The 25,192-nt window shown below is 31.6% G+C and overlaps 1 protein-coding gene and 1 pseudogene across 1 annotated transcript; both read right to left on the bottom strand.

The window, feature by feature from the left end:
• Nucleotides 1–16,952: 16,952 nt before the first annotated feature.
• Nucleotides 16,953–21,266, bottom strand: LOC134695160 (uncharacterized). Its single transcript, XM_063556362.1, has 4 exons — nt 21,185–21,266; nt 19,161–19,353; nt 18,497–18,634; nt 16,953–17,953 (listed from the first exon to the last, which is right to left on the bottom strand). The coding sequence occupies exons 2-4, from the start codon at nt 19,288–19,290 to the stop codon at nt 17,394–17,396; spliced, it is 828 nt and encodes a 275-aa protein (XP_063412432.1). The 5' UTR covers nt 19,291–19,353; nt 21,185–21,266; the 3' UTR covers nt 16,953–17,393.
• LOC134694473 (uncharacterized) lies at nt 19,933–24,796 on the bottom strand (annotated as a pseudogene).
• Nucleotides 24,797–25,192: the final 396 nt, after the last annotated feature.

Raw genomic sequence — 25,192 nt, 5'->3', positions numbered from 1 at the left:
TTCAGATACAACGTTTCAGAACCCTGGCACTAGATCCAGACACTTTTCCGGAACCGTGTCCAAAAATATCAGATGTAATATGGTGTTAAAACAAACTGTCGAACAACTATGGACAACATCGATATCCAAAAGGACTAAGGATGCGTATGATATTGGTTTCATGCATTTCAAGAGATATTTACTGTTAAATAATGTGACATTTACAAATAACTTGGCCCCAGTTTCGGAAGAAATCCTCATATATTTTGTTGCTCATTGTCAAACAGTTTTGAAACTTCATTATTCTACCATTAAACTTTATCTATGTGGAATCAGATACGATTATTTAAAGAAATATAGTAGTTATCCATTAGAACTATATAACGGCAAACCATTGCCAAGGCTTACATTGATCTTAAATTCTGTTAAACGATCTCAAAATCAAAATAAAAGAATAAGGCTACCAATCACTTTTGATATTCTTGAGCAAATTATAAAGAGATTACGAAAGGGATTTTTTTTTTTAATTTATTGACTTCATGATTGAAACAGCTACATCATGTACATGTAGCGTGATTTCTTTCTTTGGCTTCCTCCGATGCGGAGAAATAACTGTTTTCAAATCCGAACATTTTGAACCTGCAATTAATTTATGTATATCAGACATTTCATTCACATACAATATTGCTAACCTGCACTTGAAACAGTCCAAAACTGATTCATTCCGTAAGGTTATAGATATTCAGTTACACAACATTAATAGTTATATTTGTCCTTATCGTGTTTTGAAAAGATATTTAGAGATCAGGAAAAGTTTTTATCGTCTTATCAAAACACTGACCCTCTTTTTGTATCAATTGGCAATTTAGCTATGGAAAGAGATTTCTTAAAAACAAAAATCAGATATGTTCTAGAGTTATGCGGTTATATTCCTAAAAACTTTTCAGATCATTCATTTCGAATAGGTGCTGGCACCGCAGCTGGTCAAGCAAAAATAGAAGATCACATGATTAAAACGTTAGGTCGTTGGTCTTCAGATTGCTATGTGCGTTATATTCGAACTCAACCAATCTCTATAAAGCATGCACAACAGCAGCTTGCTTAATCTTTCAATCATTGATTATAGTATAGTCAACTTCGATTTTATTGACAGTAGAACTGCATGCTTGCTTAATATGTATATTTTGTTTCTTATATTTAGCTTATTATTGTGTTATTCGTTGACTATTTGAAGGTGGTCCCGGGGGATTCCCAAATACTTGGGGGTCACTCAGACTCATCTAATTTCTAATCATTACTTCGTCAGAGTTTCTTGGCACCTTTTTCAAATATTTCACTTATCATTCATGTTTTTCATTCATTTTCCAAGCATTTTTCAATTAACATCTCCAACCTCAACTCAACACCTTAAACATTGTAGAACACCGTCACGGGGGGGGGGGGGGGGGGTCCACTGCCACGCATGGGCCGTCAGATGAAGCTTCGCTTTATCATTCTTTTGTCAGTTGTGTTGTTCAAGTTGAGCGTAGTGGCTTATCAGCTGGTCTTCTTTCCACGAAAGAATCGCTTCCTGACAAAGTCCTGGAGCAAAAATTATTCGTCAGATAGTTGAGTGATTTCCTAAGGCCAATCCATTTGATATGTTTTATATGTTTAGTACATGAAATACGTTTTCATTTTATCTTGGGTAAATTTCATAATAAATATATTTTACATTAAAACCTTTTCGTTTAGTAGCAATGGTTCCATGATAAAGTTACTATTGAATCTACAGTATACTGACACTATACTAAGATAATATCACCAAACAGTAACCTTTAACACATTTGACCTCAGATTTTTATCAGATGTCAAAGTTTAAAACAGTGAAGCTAATGAGCATATCGACACACAAAATTTCACAGTTTGATTTCCTGCAAATTCTCATACTAACTGATTGGTTGATAATGGGGATAAAATGATTATTACAGAGTCTGCAGTGTCAAAATCCTCACAAATCATATTGTGCTATTACACGTATATAGCAAACAGCATAACATGAGACTTATGGTTAAAGTGACATTGAAACCAGCTTCACAGTTGGATACAACATTTAATACATGAAATTGCACATGATTTCACTTCGACTATTGAACTATAATTAGATACAGAGATTATCATTTGGGGAACTCGTGTCATTTTCGGATATAAAGTTATTTATTGGTTTATTTGATTGGGATTCTTACATGGTTGATCAGTTGTTGGTGTAGTTCAGTGGGAAATATTACATGCATATACACGACGGAAAAACATAAAACACATTAAAAAACAGAATTTCGACTGTCCGTTTTACATACACACAGGTAAAACGAGTATATAAATCCTCAAATATGATCGTCGCTCATTTTGCCAGTTCTTCATATCTGGTTTGTTTTTTGAAATTAACGACACATAATGCGTAGCATATTCTATAGATTAGTCTAGTCAATTTTACTGCGCTTAATTCAATTTTTGTCTGAAATTCAGGACAAGTGTTATCTTACTTTTGCTCATTTATTTTGTTTTGTTTTGTTTTCTACATTTCACATTGTAATTACTGCCATTTTTGTAATTCAAAAACACAGATAATTGATGAACACAGATCTTGCTAATTTTTTTCAATAGTACAGTTTACTTCCTAAGTTGGATCTCATTAACAATGAACATGAGTATGACATTATTTGTATATCAGAATCTCATCTTCCCAAGTCAATTACTGATGGCCAATTAGATTTAATGGGTTCCATAAACCTATTTGGTTAGATAGAAATAGACATGGTGAAGGTGTGACCATTTATATAAAAAATATAGCTGACATTTTATTACACGGAATGACATATCTGTAAGCAATTTTGAATTACTTTGGGTTGAAGTGAGGAATTATAGTAATGAACAAATTTTAGTTGGTGTTTTATACCGTCCTCCAAACTCAAATTCTAATATATGGACTTATTTAGTGAGTTAGTAGATAAAGCACTTGATTGTAATTTGCCAATTTTCCTTTGTGGTAATTTCAATTGTGATATGATGTCGAACTCAAGTAACTCTTTTAAAAAGTTACTTAACCGGTTAAACTAATCGCAAAAACTTAATTAAATCAGTAACTGTACTTACATCAATATACAGTTCTCATTCTCCTGTTTCAGTCGAAATGTCATTTAAAACTTTTAAACAACACTCGTTTAAAAGACAAATTCGAGATTTTAAGCGTGCAGATTATGAAGGTCTTACAAACCAGTTGAATGATACTGACTGGGATGATGTTGTTTTTAATTCAAATAATATAAATGATGTTTATATGAACTTTGTCAAAACATTCGAAAGTACTGTCAATAGATATATACCTACCATAACTATTACAGTTAGACCAAATGATAACCCATTTATGAACAACATGATAAGAAACAAGATAAGACATCGTAATAGAATTCACCACAAAGCAAAAACTTCAAATAATCCAGATCACTGGAAATAATTTAGAAAATTCGTAATGAAATTATCAGTTTAGTTAGAAAGGCAAAACATGAGATGTGTCATAGTGAATGATGATCAGGCTGTAGCGGCTGCTTCTTTGACTGGTGATTGGATATTATCTCAAATTAGGCAAAATCATGGGCTGTTCAATTTAATTCTAAGAATACTAAACGTTTATATTTACTAAAAGGTAAAGGGAGCATCCACGTGTTTTTTTTTTTGGATAAATGGCGAATGTAACATAGTCAGTAGATTAAATAATTCTATTAGGTATTTACAATGTCAAGAAAGATTATAAAGTTCAAATGTTCGAATGTTCACAAACTGTCTTTAAAGTTGAATTGTTCGAATGTTCAATATCTCACACGGGCACGTGATCGTATAGTGGTATAACTTCAGTCCTTATGGAATACGTTCGGATATTAAGCGCATGAGTTCCAGCCTTCCCACGAGGGGGAGACCTTTGTGGAATCTCCGGTACCAATCTCTTGTACCAAGCTGTCCTCCTTCAAGTCCAAACCTGGATCTTATATAGTCCAGTAGTCCATTAACAACGGCCCATAGCTGATGACCGGTTACTTAATAGTCTGGGGATCAGATAATACTAGTCTGTGGTTAATTGTCAAACTATGCAATTAACCCCTGAAGGATACATGTTATTTCACAGTAGACATGGTCATTTATTGGCTGCAGGGTATACATGGTATATGTCTATAATATTTGAACAGATCGTTATTAAATGTCCAAAGCGTACATGATTGCCATTGAATTGTTTAATTCCTTTTTAATAAGTTTCCTAATTAATACTCCTTGATAACTAATGATATGAAACACAATTGTGTAACACGAAGAGGTTGAGAAAATAAATATTCACTGTCATCTTGGGATAACATTCCAGTCGTCAGCTTCATGGTACACGCATATTGATATTATTCATAAAAAAACATGCTCTCGTCTTTCTGTGCTTCGTCAAGTTAAACACTTATTAGATAGGAGTTCACTCATACGTATTTATTATGCTTTTATTAGACCTACATTAGAATATGGGGATATTATTTGGGGCAATTGCACCCAGCATGAGTCTGAGCTTCTTGAAAATATTCACATAGAAGCTGCTAAAATTATTACAGGATAACGACGTAGTTCCTCCAATTCTACAAACTATTGGATGACACCTGCATACTTATTTGAGTTAGTCCAGCCATATTTTCCCAGACAACCCCCTTACGCTTGGAGGAGTGAAAATAACAATGTTCACCCGCCTCTTGCTCAATCTAGCTCATATCTTAATAGTAAATTCCTTCCACTATAGGACTTTGGAATAGTCTTCCCTTGAGTTTACAAAACATACCAAATTTGGGCATATTTAGACGTGGAACGGATATGTTTTATAGGACTAATGATATATTTAAATCTTTCAACTATGGGATAAGGAAACTTAATATAAGTCATTGTCAACACTTAAATCTCATTTGTTTAATCAGTTCTTATCAGAGAACACGTTTTGCACAAACTGTAACCATTCTGTTGAGGATAACCAACATTTCTTTTGTATTTGCCCAAAGTATAATAATGTTAGACAAATCCTTCTTGATTCCATTTACTCCATTGTCGATAATGTTGACATACAATGTAAATATTGAATTACTACTTTTTCATGTTTTTGGAAACAGATTATTTTCATATGATATGAGTATTACTATTTTTAAATCTGCTCAGAAATATATCAGTGACACTCGTTTTGTTTGAAACTTACTTAATTTTGTTTCATGTAGGTTTTTTTTATATTTTTTTTCTACACTCTTACATTAATTCATTTATTCCACTAAGCAAGCTTAGTGTCATTTTCAAGCCATAAATATATTTCTAATGACTTATAAAGGATATTTGCATGGGTCAAGGTACTTTAAATAACTAATGATTAATTGCATTTATATTTAAATAAACTTTGCATTAGTAAGTAACACTGTTTACATACATTTGCTCGTGTGTGCTCACATGTAGCATGCATGTTCCACTATATTGCATTATTTTAAATACAGTTGTTGTAATTGAATTATACCTTGTACATGTGATATGAAGAGAGCTTTTATAGGCTGTGCCTGTCATGCCTGTTGCATGAAATATAATGCGTAACAGCTGCTATTGTCTGTCAAAAAGATTTCTGATAATCTAAAAAAAAAATCTTATATGCCTACTCCAGTTTACTAGTTTTAAATGTTATTAAAAGTGAGTTTGTCCGTCTGAATTACATTTCATAGTTAAGTTCCCCTATACATCTTTTCCCTGTTTTTAATTTGAAAATATTGCGTAACGCACCATGCCGTTAAAATTCAACAAAACTGCTTATGATAAATATTCCAATTCTTCTAATGATTTCTGCAAACTTATATTAGTTCAATGATACGTTAAAAAATTCGTCATTGGTGGTGTTGAGATAAACATATATTAAATTTTTAAAATATACCATCGAAATATGTGTCAAAAACAAATGGTATACACAAAAAGGACATTCACAACACTATTCAAAGAGACACCGACGAAGTCATGGCAAGGAAATGAGAACATAAAAAGAAGAGTTTGTCAAATGTTTATTTCTAAAAGAAATACATGATTGAATATATATCATGTAATATAGATGTACAAGAAGTGCAAAAATGATTACAATATTTCCAGTCTGAATACGTTTAAAACAAACATTGATTTTTCCAATGTGCAAGAATATATCTTCAATGGGAATTAAAGTCTTAAATCATGACTTATCCAGTAGTTGTTAATTCTTGTACATTAAAGAGAGGGAGCCATATAAATGAGTGGAGTACCTGCAGAGGAACACATTGACAGATTGGTTCCATTAATTGTACATTACAGACAGGGAGCCGGAGAAGTGGGATGAAGTATCTACCGATAAACACATTGACAGATTAGTTCCATTAGTTGGAAACAAATCTCTCCAATTCTGATCGAACTCGGCATGGATTTCCATACCTGGAAGCGGATAAGCCACAAGCAAAATTAACGGGATTTGGTACTAATGAATAAGGATACCGGTATTTAGAAGAATGGAGTAACAAGCTTTGTCGGATGCACAGTCTAAAACCAACCGTGAGGACCATTGCTCAGTCATATTGTTACATAGGCAAAAATGTTAAAATTGTGGACAATGCGTTACTTGATTTGTTGTGACTCATTTTATTTTTCCATCGTTGTATCGCTTTGTTTTTTACATAATAATTGATATTGAACTATTTGGAGATCAAACATATTTAATTTGAGAGATTAAAATAAGAACTTTACAGTTGAAGAAATATTTGCCCAAAACAATATGAACATAGTTGCAAGTTACCTTATATACAAATATCATAACATGATTAATATCGTGTAATTTTACCGAATCATTTATAAGTTTCTTTCTTACATGTTTTTTTTACTTTAAAGTCATATCAAACGAGTGAGTGGTGAAAAATAATGTTTGTCCAATTCGTGAACCAATGCATGTATACATCCTAAACTTAGTCCTCTGTGCACGATGTTATCATTATTTTCGCAAATATATCATACAATCGGCAATTTTTTTTTTCTCTCTGTTTGTTATGATCTAACAAATATGGCTGCTCATTAAATGCCGTGTTTTGAAGCCGGGTTTTACCGATTGTCACCTTATAGTAAACAAATCACAAAAAAAACATGGCCATGAGCACGTGTTTAACATGTATAATCAGATATTTGTTTATTTTCAATGACAGATCCATGCGTATTGTGGTCACCGGATTTTTACGAGAAGAGTTACGCTCGGGTCACTATGCATACGGAAAATATGTCGGCGAATTGCTTCCTGGAAGCAAGCAATTAAAAATGAGTAAACTTCTTCTAAATGTGGACAAATTAAAGAATTTTCCTCAGAAAAAAGTATATGTACATAAGTTGTATAATAAAAACTATCCATTTAGTGATAAAAAACATATGCATATTTTTTTTTTAATGTGAGGTTTCTTATGACTTTAAGCACACACATTTCATAATTTTGTGTTATTTTTTTTAAATAGATGTGATCAAATTAATCGAATGAATGTCAACACATTCATGTATGTGTGTATGCTTTACGATTTGAAGATGTACATTAATTAAAACATTATATTTTTTTTAATCTATAGACGATAATCTAATGTATTTTCCCTCAGTAGTCATTATGTTTGAAAATGTCCTTTTCATTTAATGCAAAGAGTTCAATGCATCTCGACATTTCGTTCACTCTTTACTTTTTGTGATCTATAGACACATTCAATGCAGAGACACAAACCTCAATTATTTTTTTGGATACTTCATTTAATTGAATTTATAATGATTGATGCGTACATCTATTTTGGATAAATTATTATGATTTCATAGCTCATGTATGTATCTATATTCGGTTACTGTTATGTGTAAAAGTAATCTTTTCAATCAGCTACACAATGTTCGCTTAGACCTTTGGAAATCTTAAATAAAATCATTACATTTAAATCAAACAATTGATAAATAGGAATAAATAATCAACAATTTACGCTATAATTTGACAGCTTGATTTTTCTTCTAGAAGTATATGATTGAAACCTTCACCTGTTTTTTTAAAGAGGTACCCCTCGAGGTGTTCATTACATTATTAATCGGTCAAAATTGATGTTTTACAAACATAACACATTAATGCAATCGCACAATTACAAAACGAAATGAGAATAACTTACACCCTGCAATCACCAAACATTTAGCAAAACTAAAGGTACAGTTTTTGTGTAATTTTGACTTGTATAAATAATTTTGCTTCTATCATGTCTGAAGCGAAATATTATAACTTACTATAAGGATATATGCTACTCTGTTTTAAGATTCCGAACTTTTTAAAACACTGTTAAAGATTTAAAGTTTATAAATATCTTAACTTTAAAAGAAGAAAACAATCGATGTGTCTGTGTGTTTGATTTTCAGATATAAGCCTTTGAAAACATGGCGAGAAATGGCTCTTTCTAGATTTGTCTTGCTATTTATATTGCATCTAACGCTTATTTCCCTTTCAAAATCTAAGAAGAATTACCAAGGATTTTTAAATATGGCTTCTAAAACTATATAAACTAAAATTATGAAAAGAATTTAGGGCTACATTATCACATTTTTATGACACTACATGGATAAAACCAGAGGACCCCGAATATCTAACATATTTTCAAAACAAGAAGACATTTTTAATGTAGACATTAGTTTTGAATTCCTTTACACTGTACAGCGTATAGCTTTGTCGATGTTTGTAAAACTCACATTTATCGATTCGATTTGGAATAAAAACTTAACATTAAAATGTTTGTGGTATATTTCAGAATAAAACAATAAAAATACATGGTCAAATACGATTTTTACATGTGATTATCGCTTTTCGTCTGTTCATAACGCTTATTCCAATACATTTCATATTTTCAGACAGTGTAAATATATTGTATATGTTAATGCATTCCTGTTAAGTTGTTATTGTTTAATTTATATCATGTATTGTAGTTCAGAGAAGACAAAAACCATAAAACTACTCAAAATAATATTTATATATAATGGGTGTTGTTTGTCTGATTTCATGTTATAAAGCTTTAATCATAAATTAGCATGACTTTAATCTATAAATAAAATGAAATTAACTTTCAACTTAATTCAGTCTTCACTTTTGAAAAGCCTTGTCATACTCATGAATTATACGGTTGAGGATTTTGCTTGTTCGTCCCTTCTAATTACAAGGATAGGTTTAAATGTCTCAATGGCTTTTTGGCATCTTTATCCGCTCCTTCAGCAATGACACAATCACCGAAGACCACTATTGCAGTGGTCTGTTCATTATTTCTTCAGACTGTTCACTTGTTAATGTTGTTGTTTAAAAACTTCACACCAAGCTAGTTTTAGTTAAATAGTGCCTAATGTGTCGCGGTAGATCAGATTGATTACTGATAAAAAGACTAGAGACGACTTATTAATGTATTGATCAAACTTTAAGGTGATGTAAACATGATTATTCCAAATTTAGCTTGAATAAATAAACCTAGAGCTTATTCTTTCTTGTGTGAGTCTTTTCCTTGAATTTCGAAATTTTGGTATTCTCTTACAATAATTAATTACACATTATTACATATAGTATCACTGATCTCGTTTTGAACACATACTCAAAAACAGAACTTTTAGTAAAAAAGGTATGTAACAAGTTAAATTTAGTAAAATATACTTTATTAAACACAATTTATTAGACATAGTTAAAGTCAAATATTTTGAGTATTCTCTAAAAATTCGGAAATGTAATCAGTTTGAACAAACAACAGAAACCATTGGTGTCAAGTCATAATAAGACGAACAACGCAATTACCCTCATACAGCTCTGGCAGTGACATATGGCTTTTATTTACCATTGATATCACCTCTTTCTCGATTTCTCCATTGTTAAAGTTTGAATTTGCTGTAATATCATATAATGCTCTCGATGCCAGTCACCATAGCAATGTATTTGTTCTGACATCATGTACACATATCACTTGCTGACATTATGCCAGCCCACGTCAGATTGTGTTACAAATACTGATAAATATAACTTGCTTCCGTTCATCGTTGAAACCACCCCATTCTTGTTACTGTCTCATGTGATACACACATTCTCATTAAGACAAAACTTACACACCTAATGAAACGGGCATTGAAAAATTCAGATGTGATTATATATGTTCAAACTCTTTGATGTCATTTTTTAGTAGCAATAAACAAAACAAAACTATGTCAATTGGACATGCCTTGATACTATATCTGCCCTTGAATGTTCACTAGATACGATTTCTGTTCCCTTTGGAGATTCCGTATATCGTCAGGTTATCGGAATTCCAATGGGGACTAACAATGCACCACTTATTGCGGACCATTTTCGTATTGCTATGAGTTACAATTTAAGGCATAAATCAGCAAAGACCCATCGAAACAACATCTCATACACAAATTTAATAATACATTTAGATATTTGGAGGATATGTTCGCTCTCAATAATAACGACTTCAATACGTATACTAAAGAATGTTATCCTATTTTAAGATGGTGATGTTTTCTTGTCACCATCTTACGGTGTTTATATATTTCAACTTGTACGATTCGCTCGTATATGTAACAATGTTTTAGATTTTAACGAGATAAATTGATGTATTACTGAAAAATTATTACACCAAGTGTTCGATATCACAAACTAGTCAAAACATTTACTAAATTGTATCATCCATATAAGGACATCATTCGAAAATATAGCTTATACGTTCAGGTATTTCACATCCGATATTTCATTGAAATATTCTTTGTAAAGCACAACAAATGTCAGCATTCACCTCAAAAACTAACAAAACCTTTAAATAGACTTATTAATAAGGAATATAGTTAAGATACTGTTGTCATGTTATCAAAAATTTCATATTTTGACGTTAATATTGATTATAAGGTCTTTGCATCGGAACTTGATTTAAAAACCAGTGGTTGCCATGACACGGGTTATGTCATTCTCATATATTTCATGATGGTATAATACTAAACCCCGAACAGGACGGATAGTGCCTGACACTCATATGATGAAGACATAATCTTTTAATCAGTTTAATTTAAGTCTGTAGCTGACATGTCAGTTACCTGCAAGTAGTCTGTTGTTATTTATGTATAATTCTCATTTTGTCTATTTTCTTTGGTTACATCTTCTGTCATCAGACTCAGACTCCTCTTGAACTGAATTTTAATGTGCGTATTGTTATGCGTTTACTTTTGTATATTGGCTAGAGGTATAGGGGGAGGGTTGAGATATCATAAATATGTTTAACCCCGCCGAATTTTTGCGCTTGTCCCAAGTCAGGGGCCTCTAGCCTTTGTTAGTCTTATTTTATTTTTAATTTTAGTTTATTGTGTATAATTTGGAGTTTAGTATGGCGTTCATTATCACTGAACTAGTATATATATTGGTTTAGGGGCCAGTTGAAGGACGTCCATGGGTGCGGGAATTTCTCCCTGCATTGAAGACCTGTTGGTGACCTTTTGCTGTTTACTGTTCTATAGTCGGGTTGTTGTCTCTTTGACACATTCCCAATTTTTATTCTAAATTGTACATACATGTTCATATTTATAACATACAGTGTGAGTGTTTGAATTGGCTGCAAGTCGCCAGTAAAGTTCTTAATTTTAGAAAGTGTATTTGTTCTGGAATCATTTACACAGATAACCTGCTGGTATAATTAAAGGCAAGATCACACTGTGTTACAATATTGACTTTATCAATGTTGTTATCAACGGTAAACATGGTAAATACATGTTCTAAAAAAATATGTTAGTGAGAACCTTAGGTTAGCCTTGTTTATAAACAAAACAAAACAAACCAACAAGACAAGACAATTTATTAATACACTCATGAACATATTGTGTGCAACAAGAGCAGCATTATGTAGTATACAAAATAATAAATTGCTCAATAAATATTACAAATAAAAAAAAAGCAAACCTTTTATCACTTCGGGTGAAAAAGAGATTTTCAGAATCTGTGAATTAGGTTTAGGACAGTACTAGCGTATAATTAAATTTTCAAGATTATTCATAGAGTTCATGCACTTCACATTAAATTATATAGGCCAGGCTTTACGAATCAGGTTCGTCAGAATTAATTCAAACATAAAATTCAAAACAAAAAGAATAGTCATTTATTAAATGTCGTGATAAAAAGCTCAAACACATGACATGAATGGAACACAACTGTCATATTCCTAACTTTTTTTTTTTATAAAATAAAAAGATTTTTTTAAACTTTGTTTTATTTGTAATAACCTTGATTTATGTAAAATCAAATATTCCTTATTTTTACAAAATATGTTTTCGAATCGTATAAACAATGTAATACGGATGGTTGCTACGAACGTATGTGTCATGCATGTTTTAAAACTTGCGTGTTACAAGTCATATATGTTTAATGCGTGAGGGCAAAAAATCAAACTTCCAAAATTTCGAAAAGCATGTCGAGGAGGCTTAAAACTAATCTTAAAGCTCTATACTCATACAACAGCTCCAGACGTTAACGATGCTGATATTTTAACCAACTAATTCAGACCATGCAAATAAAATTTAAACTGAAAAATACAAACAAGAACGTTTCATGCAGCAACTTCGTCATAAAACTGTTCGTGTTTGTTTGATGTGTTTTATTCAACGTCACGTCTTGCAGCTTAAAGAGTCGTTTGGATAATTTAGAATTTCAAATCAGTTCGACACATTTACAAACATAACATAACAAAATGAGGAGGGGAGGCAATTGTACAGAAAAACATATATAAACATAACCTTTTGATAATATATCACCTTGTACGAAGTTGAACAAAAGTTTTAGTAATATTGATAAACAAAGTATGGTATTACCCTGTTTATAACATTTTCGACCTATTTTAATGATTTAGTAAATACAATACTGTCGTGAAACGGCTCATAGTGATAAACAAATCCCTCCTTTTACATAACACTAAGTTCTTTGAAAATAAAATGTTTAGAACTCATTCAAAATCTGTATAGTCCACATTTATTATATGGTCCTCTACTTTTCAAATCGACAGAAATAAGGAAATATAATATGTTTGGCTACGCAAAGCCAGCAAATCATTCAGGAACACACTGATTAAATATGTTCCTGTTTTGGATAGGATATGACATGTCTTCAAGATATTTAACAGTAAATACTAAAATAGGTTGGGCATGTTCACTGAGGACAAAAACTAAAGTGGCACGACCTGTTACAGTGTTGTTATAAGTAGCTAGAAGTCATTAACAAGTATTTACAATTTTTAAAAAGTTTTGTATAAATCAGGCAAAATTTGACTTGGTGGTAAAGGGAAAGTATGTTCTGATCTACAAAGAATATTTTTGATTGGTTTCTTTTTCGGACCCTTGCCTTTATTTATAGTTGAGATGAAATGTTAAAATGGGACTGATAATACTTAAAAACAATTGAAAATGTTTGATTTTCTTGCTTTAAAAACCTTTCCTCCACATGAAACACATTATATAACAATTCGTTAAGTATGCATATATATTCTTAAAATACAAGTACAAATAGTTTGAGTACTCACCAATTTACGTAGAGTCGAAACAAATCGTAAAGCCATCGTAACACGGCACTACTGAGATAAAAATCATCACTTAAGCACTCGTTATAATCAAAATGTATCAAACCAAAGATAGATCGACTCATTTGTGGATTCTTGTGATCAGTGTTTACAAATAGTCCCATGTTGATTCGAGCGGTTTACGATACTTACAAATTGTAACGAGCTTTTCTAACAGACAAATTAATCCACAAGCATTCATCAGAAAATATTTACCTCTCCTTTACCGAATCCCTCAGAATGTTTGCAAATTTTTGTGTATTATAGCCAGTTTTTTTTCACTGATAATAACGGGTTATTTACGGACTCTTGCGATATACTCCTAGTTAAGATATATGAAAATAAATATCAAGTAAGAGACATCCTGTTCGTTTAACAGTTATTGTACATTGCATTTGATTTATCTGAATACCAATTCCCTTATATATTGTCAAACCGTCTGTCACGTTAGAATGGACCATACACATTAAAAGTTGTAATAAGTCGTCCGTTGGCTTGTCACTAATCAGAAATATGGCAAGTATCTTTCACTTGTTGCAATGATTGATAGCATTTAATTTCTTGATATTTTTGTTTACTTCCACTTTTGAATTTGCCTTTATGCTTGGTATTTGCATTATTCTTGCCTTAAGGTATCCGACCCATAAATAGCAAATAAACAACATGCAAAATATTTTACATTTTTATCAAGGAATGTAAGGAGGGGGGTCTAAGAGTTCTTACTATAAAAAAAAAATCCGCAAAATATTTTTGGTTAACAACAGATCTGGTTTACAGTGCCCCCCCCCCTATTTTGTCCTCAAATGCCAAATTAGGGGTTTAAAAAGTATGTATTTTTAAAATAAAACTATGTAGTATAATTTAATAATCTGTCTTTCAAAAGGAACCTTACATTAAAGCTTTTCAAATAAAACACAAAAAATAATTTGTATTTTTGCTATTCTATTTTTAGAATTATGTTATTGTTACTAATAATAGAAAAAGGAGAAAAGTCTAAAATTTGTCAATCTTATATCTTTGCCAGTTCAAAAATAAATATATTAGCTGAGCATTCAAAATTGACACTAAAATTAACTTTAGATATTGTTCCAGCCTAAAAAAAAAATTTAGAAACTTTTACTGTACCGATTTAGAGAAATTTTGATTTATAGTGTCAAGGTCATAGTTTCCAAATGGAGACTGGATTTAAGAGTTCTGCTGTTTTTAAGTATTATTCATGTAAATCTTTATCAAAAGTCACCATACTTCACATTAACTTAAAATTAGAATAAATTCTGATGTTTATGGTAAAATTTAGAAACTTTTACTGTACCGATTTAGAGAAATTTTGATTTATAGTGTCAAGGTCATAGTTTCCAAATGGAGACTGGATTTAAGAGTTCTGCTGTTTTTAAGTATTATTCATGTAAATCTTTATCAAAAGTCACCATACTTCACATTAACTTAAAATTAGAATAAATTCTGATGTTTATGGTATGTAAAGTTCAAAGGGTCAAAGGTCAAGGTCATTTTTTTGGGGAAAAATAAGTCAACAATCTCCTTTTTTGCTAAATTTTAAAAAATATATCAACCTATTGGTGTCATAATCTTTATTATCTTTGTTAATAATGACCATTTGATGATATTCTAAACATTAAGGATTAATTTCAACCTTTAGGGGTCAACAGGCCTAAGGTCAAGTAATTTTTTTGACTATAAATTAGACAATTCTCTCCGTTTCCGACAGTGACCTCCTTTTTTTGTTAAATTTTCAAAAAAGTAAACTTACCTTCAAGTACTATAACCTTGTATTACAATTGTTAATTATGATAATTTTATGATATGCAGCAGATAAAGGATTACCTTCAGTCTTGAGGTCAAAAGGTCAAAGGTCAAGGTAATTTTAGGACTATACATTAGACAATTCTCTCCAGAGTAGGTAATTGAAACATGTCAAAAGAAGGACGATTTAAAAGTATAGTACTTAGTATACATATTTATTTTATTACATTTGTTTATGCCCTTGAAACTTGACCCTTTGACCTAAGGGTTGAAGCCTGTCCATCTATTGAATGAATATCGTCGAATAGAACCTATTGGTAAAACATTTATTTTAGCAACATGGTAGAAATACATGCATGGATATATTTCATGTTTGTATATGTATGCGAAAAATTAATATTGTGTTTAGTAGTGGTAAAGTCATTTGTTTATGGTTTTTGAAGAATGTAATCATAGACAATATTTATGGTTTTGCTACATATTTCTGATTTTGTCAAATGTGTAACACCAGACATCACATAAACAGCATCAGAAGATAAGATCATAAGACTTTTATCATAAAATATGTCAGTAAAGGAAGTTCTAATTGAATACAGATAAATCTTCAGTTTAGAAAAATAAAGAAAGAAAGCTTACAAGAGAGGACACACTGAAATGTCATACCTTATGTTGAAGTTAAAAAAAGAATAATATTAATACAGTAAAAGCAAAACCTTAAATAAGTATTCCAAGGATCAATGTATAATTTGAGATCAAGGTGAGATAGATACATGTAGGCTGGACAATCATTTCAAACAAGAAATTTGGTTTAGAAAATAAAACACATCACGAAAACTGATCTTTTACTAATGAACCACACAATGAGATCAAGACAGACCAATATGTCACTATTACTAATATTATCTTAGAAATTAGCCAAACTTTAAATACAATACAATACAATATGCTTTATTTTCCGAAACACTCTGTCACATTGACATGTGAAACAAGAGGTAAATACATACATTTACTAAATACAAAAGATTAACACGGATAACTTATTTGTGAAAATCTGGTCAAGATAAGAATACACTTGCCAAATGAACATACACACTTTACTACACTTATTAAATACAACAAATATGGTTCACATTGAACAATGAACCATGAAAATAAAGTCAAGGTCAGATGACATCTGCCAGACAGATATATACACCTTACAAACGATATGTAAACAAATTAAATATAGTTTACCTAATTAGCTATTACAAACTAGTTATTGAAACAAAAACATGAAAAAATTAACATTGATCAATAAACCATGAAAATGAGATCCGGATCAATCCTGTAAAACACCAAATATTGCATGTTGTATCTGATATATGGACTTGATCATTAATAATTAAATAAGTTAACTCATCCATGAAATTTGGTCAATGTCAAGTAACAACTATTTTTTAGACATGAGGAACTTGCAATGGATGCTCATACCAAATCCTATCAAAAGATATCCTATTTTTCATTAAAATATAAGAGAGAATTAACATTACACAATTTTTTTTCAAATTGTCACTATTCCAGAAAAATGAGTTGAAACTTTCGTAAAATACAGCATTTACAATCTTTTTTGCAAAAATAATTTATATTTTGTCTTGATTGTCACATTATTCCCAAAAGGCATAACATTATTTTGACTTCACTTTATCTATAAAGATATGTCACTTGAAAAAATTGAACTACATGTATAACATCAATTTTGTGTTTAAAAGTATTTAGTCACAAGATGTGTCTGCAAAAAGCTGAGACAGCTTCTGAACAAACGAGCATACAAGTTTTTTACCAATACTGTTTTTGGCAGATAAAACATTTGAAAGTCCATCCTCGCCTTCACGTTTCCAGATAAGTTTCAAGTGGTCAAAATTTAAACCAGATCCTGAAATATTTTCTGCAGTGGTCATTTTCACCACACCCTGACCAATTAAAAAATGCAGGCTGGGTAAATTCTTAAGCTTATTCATATTAAAGTTTGATGAGCAAATGATCACCAGGTGGGTATGTATGCTTTAAGAGGTCAACTGAAGAAACTTGTGCTGCTTTTAATATTTCATTCAACATTGACACATCATCCAGTGCATTATGTGCATTATAATGTTTATTGCAAACATGTTCTGCCAAGTAAGGTTGAGAATATTTTGGAAGTTTTGGAATCTTGGATTTCATAACAGCAATACTGTCAATACAGCCAACACAGCTTTCCAAGTACAGATTGAATAATTTACATTTGTCAGCTGCATTTGACAAAATACGAAAGTCAAACTTTTTTCCATTATGGGCAATAAGAACAGCATTATTGAATTTCTGCAGCCATAAGAAAAAATTACTGAGCGCTTCAAATATCCGTAATGCAGCAACAACTCTGCCATTTAGTCTCAGGTTCGTCCCATTCCACACAATTCCTGTTATTTCTTCAGCTCCTGATGACATTGGAGCTTTTGGTACCACATAACAGGAAAAGTGGCTGCCAGTTTCATGTTCTACGGCGGCTATCTGAGTTATATGAGGAATAACATTTTGCCTAACTGTAAGAAAAAAAAAGAAAAATTCATTTAACTTCGAAATTTAGCATGATCAAGAAGAAAAATCATTGTAGTATATTGAAGCAGAATTTTGAGACTGTCATGCATTAAGAAAGTAATTGTGATTTGATATATATGTCATTGATCTAGGTAAACTATATAATTTGATTCTGTTATCTTGTGTGTGTTTTTCCAATATTCTGTATTTTATAAGTTCACAATGTGTTTATGTGTTACAACACTTAAACAGATGTTCTTTAATAGCTAACTATGTGGTATGGGCTTTGCTAATTGTTGAAGGACATACAGTGACCTATAGTTGTTAATTTCAGTGCAATTTGGCCTCTTGTGAGAAGTTGTCTCATTGGCATTCCTAGATATAGGAAGATGTGGTGTGAGTGCCAATGAGACAACTCTCCATACAAATAACAATTTCTTTTTTATATCAGGGATTTTAAAAATGATATTTAAAAGCTCTAGATCTATAGAAGTAATCGATTTTCAAATATATGTTCAAACATAATTTATTTATGTCAGCTAACATACTCAAATCAGTTGTTTCTAAGTCCATTATAATGAAGGCTGTTGTAGTGTTTATAAGTCCCTCAACTTTTAAAAATGTTGGCTTTGGTGTGGCATTTGGTATCTGGTGGATATCTGCATCTTGATCTCCAAGGCTAATGTCTACAACAAGCAAATTATATAAACAAACATTTACATGTAATTAGTATCAAAAGTTTGATAATGGGTCATTTTCTAATAAAATTCAAAATTTTAATTGGTTATTTTCATCTGGAATGTGAAAAATGGTGCATGGTTTCAACTTATCTATATCAATGTACACTTTTTGTATGAGATGAAGTGTACAGAAATAGATTTCATACTTATTTCAGAACTGAATGCTTCTTTTTATAATTAATTATGGTAGACCGATTCACACCTTTCAATCAAATTTGATAAGCTTGAACAGTTCATGAGCAAATGAACAGTCATTATATTGGTCATAAATTAGGTCTCTAGTTATCTCATTTGAACTGTTCTACATTTCTTGTTTCTTTGTCTTTTATAGCTGACTTTGAATTAAGGCTTTGGTCATTGTTGAAGGCCATAGGGTGACCTAGAATTATTTATTTCTGTGTCATTTGGTCTCTTGTGGAGAGTTGTTGCATTAGAAATCATACCACAACTTCCTTTTTATAGTAAAACAAACCTGAGTCATAGGTTGCTCCTTCAGATGCTTCACATGCTCCTTTAGATGTCATTCTTTCTTCCTTGAGCTGAAGGCGTCTTAACTTTTTATCTAGTTGTGTTGCTTTCTGTTGACAACATTCTCTTTCCATATCTTTCTTTAAGTTGTATGGTACAGTGTAACTGCCTGGAGACAGGCCATGTTCTTTAAAAGTCTGAAAAATTAACCAGGTAAAAAATGACATAAAAATGTGTTATAACATGTATATGCATTATCAGTATGTATATAATATATGTAATTGTAAAAAACCAAGCCAGCAAGCAATTTTAAAGAGATACATCTATTTTAATCCTGATATTAAGGGCTGTTGTGTTAAAGATTTTTTTCAAACAGTCCAGTTAACATATTATTATGTTCAACAAAAGTTAAAAATTTATAGTTTTTTTTCCAATTGTAATCCTAAACTCCCAGGTACAATTAATTATTACAACTTGGTGCATTTTTCAATAAGTAAATAGTTCACTTTATAATAATATATTCCATTTTTCAATTGTCTTTCTTTTATATATGAATCAAATGTTCAAAAATTGAAAAAACATTTTAAACAATTCATGCATTAGAACAAACACACAAAATAGAAATAATGTATACATAGGACTTTGTTGCCTCAGTCTTAAAATAACAAAAATACTCCAGTTCGAAAACTTCTTTGTCTGTGTCAAAGCCCTATATGAGCATAAATGAATAATCATGCACATTAAGTAACTAAACAAAACTGGATAAAACTTTTTTGTCACGAATCATTAACCTCAGATAAGTAGCTTCGTCCTTCATTTATGCAAGCAGCTGTGGCTTTTAATCTGCAATCTAGACTCTCACTTTCACCATAATGTAAGTGCTTTGGAGCCCGAAGTGATGCTGCTCTAAAGGCGGCTTCACAAGCTTGGCTTGATCCAAGATCTGAATAAACAGTGGCATTTCCAGCTATTGGCTCAAACAAACTAATTAACTTGTCACATAGGGCAGGGTTTTTCAAGGGAGCTTTATAAGGCAAACTTCTGTGAAGATACTTCACTCCTGGCTTCCGTTTGTATCCACAAAACCTAGCCTCACACTTACTGTGGTCTCCAAACTGGTGTGGGATAAATGCAGCTAAGTTCCTTTGAAGAGCTTCTGGTTGGCTTTGGTTTTTAGCAAATATATACTTAATTGTTTTAGATAAATGTTTAACAACATGGGTGGTCAGTTTCAGATTTTTCTGGTTTTTTGGAGGTCATACAGTTTTTTTACAATATTTTTGACTGAATGGTTCTTGTCAAGTTTCTTCTTTATATTCACACCAAGCTCTGATCTTATTCTTGCCATCAAAGTGCTGTTCCCGTCACCCTCAATAGTCTTGATTGGAGTTCCTAATTCCGTCATCTCTCTGACTGCCTCAAGGCCTACTTGGCTCTCCATCAACCTTGCTGATCCTCTATGGTTCCAGACACATCTATGAGGTTTAGGTTTCCTGCCTGGCTTGTTACTCCTCTACCATTTGCAAGTTGCACAGGTTCTGTGTTTAACAACTGTCTTAAAAACTTTATTTCCATACTTACGTTTAGTCATAAAAAAAGTATGACCTGCATATTCAAGGAACAAGGAAATGTTATATACTTGTACGGAAACAAATGTAAGTCTTTATTGACTAAATACAAAATGTTTTAGATGATGAAGAGTTAAAAATCCTGCACAATCTAAGCCTGCTAAATTGCCTTGTATATCTTGAATAATAAAATTACCCTTAATTGGGTTATCTCCCCTCGCAAGCCTCAAACCCAAAAATATTTTGCTTTATTTGCAACTTACCATTGACAGTAGGATGTAGTCTTATATACTAAATAATATAGATGAAGTTGAACTTACTTTAATGAATTTTACTTAGTCCACGCCCATTATTTTGTCAAAAATAAATTAACCTAACAAAATTTAAACTAGATATATAACCCATCAAGATTAATTTCCATACCAATCATTTGGGGATGAACAGAGGTTTAAGTAGTTACCTGTTAAACTATCAAATCCTCTTTTCTGCCACCCAGGATCTGCACACACTGTCATTCCAAATGGATTTCTGTTAAGTATTTCAACACTGTAAATAGAACAAATATTTTGATCTCTTTGGTTCTGCATTGAAACAAAAGACTTAAAAGAGAAGATAACTATAGCACTAAGCATTCAAACTAGTTTATCACTGCCACATTCTGTATACATGTGCCAGTTCAAAGTCAGGAACCAGTAATTCAGTAGTTTAAATTTGTTGCTATACATATATCATGCTTGATTTTCAGTATTTATTTTGTACATTTATAAGACAGTTAGTTTTCTCCTTTAAATTGTTTAATATAAGTCATATCAAGACCTTTTGTAGCCAAGTATGCGGTATTGTTTTTTTTTCATTTTTGAAGGACATGTGGTGACTTATAGTGATTATTATAGTGATTCATTTCTACCTTATTTGGTGTCTTGTGTAGAATTGTCTCATTGGCAATAATACCACATCTCCTTATTTTCAAATTGGCTCTGTACCACTGGAAGCATTAAATCATTTTATCCAACTTTATAGATTAAAATTTCAAACCCTATCCTGTACTTAATAAATTATGGACAAAAAGGGTAACAAATAAACTGAAGATCTGGTTGTAAGCTTTTAAAAAGGGTAGATAACTCTCTAATACTTGTAAATACATTGTATATATATATGTGTGTTAATGCTTAAAATCTATCTTTTTCAGAAAAAAATATTATATAATATGTGCATGTTTCCAAAATTATTTTATTTCATTCATTTTAAGCATGTTAAAGGACAACATAAAAAGATCGATGTAGGATAAAAAACTTAAATCAAATAGTTTGGGGGTGGGGGTTGGGGGGAGGGGGGTTGAACTGCTGCAAATTTTCGTTATCCTACATTGATTTTCACATATATCCATATTGGACAATCAATTTTTCCCAAATTAAGTTAAGAGGGGGGTTGGGGGATCAGTGAAAAAACTATGTGAATTAAGTTTTTTATCCTTCATTGAACTTTTGATGTCGTCCCTTATCAAATACAATACAACAAACTTGCTATCAATCTGAACCAAAAACAACGCCTGTGTGCAACATGCACAAAATACTTTACATCATGTTTTATTCATTTCCTGCACCAGTGGTGTACATCTAGTTTAAAAATATTTTTTTTAAGAATGAGAAAATCAGGTTCATCAATACATCATTTTCCATAGCAGTACCCTTGGTTTAATATATACTGGAAGTTTCAAGTAATGCCTCTCACTGAACAAAGTTTGGATTGGTAATGAATAATGATCAATAATACAGAATTTAAAAAAGAAATTTGGCATTTGGGAATGATTTAAAAAAAAAAGTATCATTCATTGCAACTTACCTAATCAATTGTGTGTTTTGTACATTTGGAGGGACCAATGTTACATCTTCTACAAGGTTGGAATCTCTGAAAAATTAAATATAAATTTCTGTTACAAAAATGTACTTTTTCATTTTGAAAGCACATGTTTATCTGTACAATGTACATGTATGTACACATGTATATAATACAAAATATCTTACCAAATACAATGAAGTGAAAAATGTTCTCAAATAAAAAAAAATTTTGAAATTCTTTATAGAAATACATTATTTCAACTACCTGTACATGTACCATACATTTTGTAGCTATTAATAGCCTGCAAATTAAGAATCACAACCCAACCTTAATATTAACTGAATAATTTTTATGTATTTATAAATCCAAACCTCATTTCAGCTGCAAAAGCTTCTCGCCCTCTTCTTTCCATACTCATGTTGGCAAAGTCTTCAATCATGTCTCCTGCTCTTCTCTCCATGACTTTCAGGTTTTTGTGGGAAATGGATGGCAAGTTGAGTGTAGTGAGAACATTGTTCACCCTCTGTGGACCTCCTAAAGAATCTATCATGGCTAAAAGAGTTAAGAATGTATTAAATCTTTGTATTGAGTATGGAGTGATGTATTTAATTAATATTGTTAACATTAATAATTAAAAAATAATATTAAAAGTATTGATATCAGATTGAAAGGGGAAATAAATATAGAATATCAACCCTTTTTTTACATTCATAAAAATTAAACAGAAACAATAGATACATGTACATTGTACAGTCGTTAGTTTTTCCACTCTTTATTTATGTTTCTTTGTATCCTACATGTACATGTGCATTTGACTTTTATACAAATACTGATGATTTTTTTAAATGCATATATACATGTATTAACAAAGTACATGTATCAATTAATTAATGTCATGACTCATGGCAGTGTCCATGTCCAGGTGACAAGTATGACAGCCATGTTAGTTCATCAAACCATGCCAACTGTTTGACATGTTGGAGAGTAGCCGTGAATACCTCAACTGTCTTAAAGCATGCTATATTTTCTTCCTAATAGTTCCACTGTCGCACTGAACTTGGAGCCTGTAATTCAGTGGTTGTCGTTTGTTTATGTGTTACATATTTGTTTTTCGTTCATTTTTTTTTACTAAAATAAGGCCGTTAGTTTACTCGTTTGAATTGTTTTACATTGTCTTATCGGGGCCTTTTACAGCTAACTATGCGGTATGGGCATTGCTCATTGTTGAAGGCCGTACAGTGACCTATAGTTGTTAATGTTTGTGTCATTTTGGTCTTTTGTTGTTTAGTTTGTTGTTTTGTTTTTGTGGATAGTTGTCTCATTGGCAATCATACCACATCTTCTTTGTTATATTTTGTAAAATGTTTGATTTTACTTAAGTTTTTTGCTTCAACTTCAATGAATTGGTTGATTGGTTGGTGGTTGATGCATGAGCCCAACACCCCTACATTGAGTGCAGTGAGAGATAATTACAATATTTTTACACTTTAAAGTAAATTTTAAATTATTAGACTGAGACACCAGACTACAGGTCCTTAAATAAACTTGACTTCAATGATTTGATGTTTGTTTCTTAATTATAACAAAATTGAACTGACCTGGATTAAAAATAATCTAGCTTTTCATATCAGTGCAGGCATGTTGATATATCATTTATAGAGTTGTACATGTACATATAATGTATATGTCGTTCAATGTTCATTATGTTCATAGTTTTAAAATATTTATATTTGTAAATGCAAATTACCTGCTTCAAGTTTGGTGTTGACACTGACGCTTGGCATCCCCTTGGCAATTGGTTTACTGGGGTCTCTATGTTGTGAGCCATAAGACACTCAGTTCAACTCCATGCATGAGCTGCATTGAACATACAGATACCCAGACAAACCACGCTTCATTTCCCTTTCACAAAGTCATCGGTCAGAAGAAGTGGACCCATGTTGCACTGTTTGCAGAACTTCAAATTGTCTAAAAGGACTGCCCATTCCACCAATCTTCTCCCAGAGGACCAAGTGCGCGATGTATTTATTTTCCTACTTCCTACCAATTTGCCTATGCCGGGACAACACATTTCACAGCCAGTAGCACCCAAATCACACACATGGTTTCCACACTCATAATTATGATCTATCTCAATGTTTTCCACAAAGCGAAGAGACGGAGAGACCTCAATCTGCTTATTTTGTTTGCTAAAACGACCCCGTATGTCTCGGCAGCCGATCGAGTCAGCCATATTTGTTTACCTTAACTTCTGTTTCCGATTGACGCAATGTAGAGATTGTTTTACAAAGAATGAGCGTTTACTTTATTATTTATGAAAATATACTTAAAGTAAGCCTTTCTGACATTTTAGGAATCGTTTGATGTGTTTGGACTTTTGATTTTGCCTTTTGATATTTGATTTTCCTTTTTGAATTTTCCTCGGAGTTCAGTATTTTTGTGTTTTTACTTTTTAAAAATAATAGTTATACTTTCACTTCCTAGGCGTAAAATACCGAGGTGTTGACAAAATTGAGACCTCGGTAAACTCCGGAAAATTTTCCGGAAATTGTTATTGTGGTCGGATACCTTAACATAAGTAAGCAATTAATACTAGTGTATACAATTACTCATACTCAGTTGCAACTTA

The sequence above is a fragment of the Mytilus trossulus genome, chromosome 13 (genome assembly GCF_036588685.1).
Source record: "Mytilus trossulus isolate FHL-02 chromosome 13, PNRI_Mtr1.1.1.hap1, whole genome shotgun sequence".
NCBI classification, from domain to species: domain Eukaryota; kingdom Metazoa; phylum Mollusca; class Bivalvia; order Mytilida; family Mytilidae; genus Mytilus; species Mytilus trossulus.
Note: the sequence above shows the minus strand (reverse complement) of the source record. Positions and strands in the feature narration are given on the sequence as shown.

Bases quoted from the DNA above. Each gene is read 5' to 3' on its own strand.
- LOC134695160 (XM_063556362.1), bottom strand. From the start codon at position 19,290: ATGGAAAGAGAATGTTGTCAACAGAAAGCAACACAACTAGATAAAAAG. The intron at 18,635-19,160 runs GTTTGTTTTACT...TGCTTGTTGTAG, and splicing joins AGGAGCAACCTATGACTCAG to ACATTAGCCTTGGAGATCAA. The intron at 17,954-18,496 runs GTATGTTAGCTG...TTTTTCTTACAG, and splicing joins CTTAGAAACAACTGATTTGA to TTAGGCAAAATGTTATTCCT.